Raw genomic sequence first — 4,441 nt, 5'->3', positions numbered from 1 at the left:
AACTTTGATATAAAAAAAAAGTATACCTTTAATTATAGTAACTATTTCTACTACCCGCAGTATCTCCTGGCCCTCTTGACTTTCACTCGTTTCTCCATTCTAACGCGTCGTGTTAATTACATAGCAAATATGAGTAATGGGAATAGTGCAAGAGGAGAAATAGTAATTAATCGAGAGAAACCAATTCATCAAATTGACTGTATTATAATAATAATGTACTTGGAACATAAAAAATGTCTTAATGTTTCCTTTTACGATTCTTTTGACCTTTATTCTTTTTTCTGCCATTTCTCTGGCGTTTTTTCTCCAGAAGTTTGCGTGCCTTCAAGACTTGTTCAGGTCGCTTCAACTCGTTCTTTATTTTAATCTTGTCTTTAAGCTTCTGATTGTGTCGCGCCCAATGCGTATTTGCAGTAGTTTGTACTAAAACACGCAAATAAAGTACGCCAATTATTTTAATGAGCGATGTTTAGAACAAATTACATGCATGAAAAGAAAAATTTATAAAAGAAATATTTTTAGATGCATTATCAATTAAATACATGTACGTTGTTTAAATTAATTTAACTTACAGTTTTTCAGTTGTGAAGGTTTTTCCTCACTATCATCTTCACTACGGTCTTCATCGATTTTACATTTCTCCTTCCACACATTATAACGATTTGTTTTGTACGTAGCAGGTATCCATACTCCCGATTCAGTGCGTATTTTTTTCGCCTTCGAATCCTGTTGATACAATATAGAATATATATTCATATTTCACGATAGATAGAGATGATGTATAAGCTAATGTATATACCCTCTCGACGGTGACCATCTTCTTCCTTTTTCTATCCCACTTTTTCAATTGTGTTTGAAGATGTCGACTCTCTTCATTATCTGCTGTTAAATCCATTTGCGCCTTATCAACTTCAGTGGTAAACGTGTTAACTGCTAAACTGCAAGATAAACAAACGTAGAACATAAATAATAAAAAATTAAAAATATTTTTTAAATTGTACATTTAGTTTTAATAAATTAAAATATACATATTAATAATATTAAAACCCTTTGTAATAGTTTAAAAAAATAAATTATAAAAACCGAAATATAGCAATTCTTACCCATCCTCTGTATGCTTATCTGGTGCAGAATAAGGTATATAATATTCTTCATCCCGTTTCGTTAAACGGTCCTTCTTCTTCTTTGAAAGTTTGTATAAATCGTCACAACTTCTTTTCTTTGGAACTACTACCGTTCTGAATGCAGCATTAATTTCTTCCAAGTTGCTGGATGGTAGATTGACTTTTTGAGATAATTCTACAAAAATTGGAAAATTAATGTAAATACTGTCACATATATACAATATTTAAGTATAAATTGCTATAATAACACCTACCTAATGTTGTATTAATTTTATCAGCTTTATGTTCTTCCATCTTTTTATGAAAATTAAGAATACTTTCCTTATGGAACATTCGTTTTGCTTTCATCACTTGATAATCAGTTGAATTTGTTTTTGTACCAATTTCAAATATCGTCTGTTAAAAGATTTAGATTTAAAAATTGAAGCATAATGTTTTTTGTGTATATAGGGTATCATACTCACTCCCTGTGGTCTGTAATTTTTCATCCTAGATATTATATCCACTGTACTAATGTGAGAAGCATCAGAATACTGAGGTAAAATTCCGGCTTCATTTATGCAAAGCTCTTTAGTTCTTTTGATACTTTCTGCTGAAGCACTTGGTCGCGATTTAACATATTGTTGATACGCATTGTTGCATACTTTTTGCATATTTGTCTGAAGACACACATATTCATTAAATGTAACAAAAAAAATTGAATTATCCTAACTTATTTATCAACGTAGATATACTCAATATGCTTACCAGATCAGTAGAAGTATTGTGCCAATTTATTAATTCAGCTAATTCTTCCTCTACCATAGCTTGTGGCAATTTTCCTACAGTATAATCCATATTTTCATTGGTTCCTGTAGTTGGCACTATCATTAAAGATCGACCAAGAAAGAGATGTAAATCTAAGAGATAAGGATATTCATCCGAGCTCACAATATTATATGCCGTTCCAACACGTCCAGCTCGAGCACATCGTCCTACAGAATAAATGATTATAATCAGTGAAAAGTGCCTGCGTAATTTAATAATAATTAAGAAACAGTTACAAAAGAACATACCTACTCTGTGTACGAAGAGTTTAGATTTTGCGGGAAAATTGAAATTAATTACACAGTCGAGATGTGGTATATCTATTCCTCTAGCGGCAACATCTGTCACTATGAGAACTCTCACTTTACCGATTTGAAATTTAGCTGCGTTTATTTTACGTGCGGAAGGATCCAGATTCGAATAAATGAAAGTGTTAGATATACCCGCTTTATCTAATATCTATAAAAATTTTATAAAACTCTATTATTTGATTGCCAAGTATTTATAAAATATATTTAAAAAGCAAGTGTATTCGTTGATGATTACCTGATGAATATATTCTACATGATGCATAGTTTCCGCAAATATAATTGTTTGCGCCTCGGGCTTAATAATTCTTTTTAGTAAGCTTAAAAGTACAGCTAATTTCTCTTCAGGGCGACACGTAATAAAAGATAACGTTAATTCTTCAGGTAGCTTACTCTCAACATCCAAACGAAGTAAAACTGGATCACTTAGACCAGCTTTTGCAAAGTCTACTAGGATCTTAGGCAAAGTAGCAGAAAACAATAGTGTTTGACGTGATTCTGGTAATCTATTTACAATTTCTTGTATTTGTTCTCCAAAACCCATTTCAAATAATCTACAATGTAATTATCACTTTATACGAACACAAATATTAAAAATCATAATATGAGAAAGAAGAAACTATTACCTATCGGCCTCATCAAAAACAATGTATTCGATATTTTTCAACTGCAGATCCATCTCTATACATATATGCAGAAATCTGCCTGGAGTAGCTACAATAATGTCAGGATTTCCATGAATTGCACCAAACTGATTATCCATATTGTCGCCACCTAGTATTACTGTTGACTTTAATCCTGTAAATTTTCCTAATTCCTTTATGAACTTTAATGTCTGCAGTACCAGCTCACGTGTAGGTGATAATATCAATGCACGTGCACCCGTTTTTGCTTGCCTCGCCTTAAGTTTTTCAAACAGCGGAATTAAAAAGCAAGCAGTCTTTCCGCTACCTGTTCTAGCCATTGCTACTACATCTCTTCCCTCGAGAGCCAATGGTATAGTCTACAAACACATAAATTTTACATTAATGTTAATCAAAATTTAAGAAAGTTATAATCTCAAAATAGTAAACTATATTTGCTTATAGAATATACATATTTTTTAATAACCTTTCTTTGTATAGGTGTAGGTATTTTGTATCCACGTTTGAGGATCCCCTTTAAAACTGGAAAACTAAGAGCCATGGATTGAAACCCTCCAGATTTCTTGGAAATATTCTTTTTAATATTAGAAATTTCATTATCCTCATCATTGTCACTGACCGTATTTGGATCAGCAAATCCAACAAGATCATTGTCCTTCATCTTGCTATAGACTGCAAAAAATTATTTTATTAATACAATGTATATGTTATATTATATATAAATATTTCTCTCAGTCAGTTGTCTTGTTAGAGATATGTATGTATATATATAAAATGATTTTTTATATTTATCTACTGATATATAAGACCTAGTTTTTTAATACAAGTTCCAAACAGTTTAATAGAAGAAATATATGACAAAGATAGAAGGAATGACAAACAATTATTATATTAAGCAACAGTCCTATTATAATCAAATTTGATTTGTTAAATTTTTTGAAAAAGCAAAAATCAGATTCTGAGATTTACTACTGATAACCGAGAGATAATAATCAAATAAAAATTAATACATATGTCTGGATCTTTAGTATAATCTGACAGGATATGTATTTGCTACTTTTGTTTAAAATACTTGTTTTGCAATGCATTATATATTATATTTTGTATTTCAGCAGAGCATATTGTAGTGTATTGTGTATTTTATATTAAAATAAAAAAATTAAGTGATGGGTTTTTTGTATTTTGTTATTCAAATAATACAATTAATTATCAATTTTAGTATTTGAAGTACAAAATACAAAATATTTTCAATTTTTGCTCTGTTAAAAAATAAAATATAATTGTGTTACAAATACTGTTTGTCAAATAAAAATATTTGAAATACATACTCAGCTCTAGGCACAAAGACGAGCCACGCAATTCTTTATGCCACAATTGCCATAAACATAAGTATACATATATTGTACCAAAAAATGTAACATATTTTATTTTATTTATATAAATATTGTATATCTTATAAATTTTCAAGTTTTTTCCAATGCTCTTATAATATATTGTTAAATATATATATATTTTTTAAATAATGTATAATCTTACTTTTAAAGTTTTAATTCTGTTA

General features: G+C 29.6%; 1 protein-coding gene across 1 annotated transcript; it reads right to left on the bottom strand.

Annotated features, from left to right (window-relative positions):
• Positions 1 to 203: 203 nt before the first annotated feature.
• Positions 204 to 4,226, bottom strand: LOC108774440 (ATP-dependent RNA helicase DDX54). Its single transcript, XM_018540546.1, has 12 exons — positions 4,212 to 4,226; positions 3,350 to 3,555; positions 2,866 to 3,242; positions 2,478 to 2,793; positions 2,180 to 2,390; positions 1,872 to 2,098; positions 1,589 to 1,783; positions 1,379 to 1,520; positions 1,104 to 1,299; positions 800 to 938; positions 573 to 726; positions 204 to 423 (listed from the first exon to the last, which is right to left on the bottom strand). The coding sequence occupies exons 2-12, from the start codon at positions 3,542 to 3,544 to the stop codon at positions 239 to 241; spliced, it is 2,337 nt and encodes a 778-aa protein (XP_018396048.1). The 5' UTR covers positions 3,545 to 3,555; positions 4,212 to 4,226; the 3' UTR covers positions 204 to 238.
• Between the last annotated feature and the right edge of the window lie 215 nt (positions 4,227 to 4,441).

The sequence above is a fragment of the Cyphomyrmex costatus genome, unplaced genomic scaffold (assembly GCF_001594065.2).
Source record: "Cyphomyrmex costatus isolate MS0001 unplaced genomic scaffold, Ccosl1.0 scaffold254, whole genome shotgun sequence".
NCBI classification, from domain to species: Eukaryota; Metazoa; Arthropoda; class Insecta; order Hymenoptera; family Formicidae; genus Cyphomyrmex; species Cyphomyrmex costatus.
This window is presented reverse-complemented; position numbering and strand designations above follow the sequence as displayed.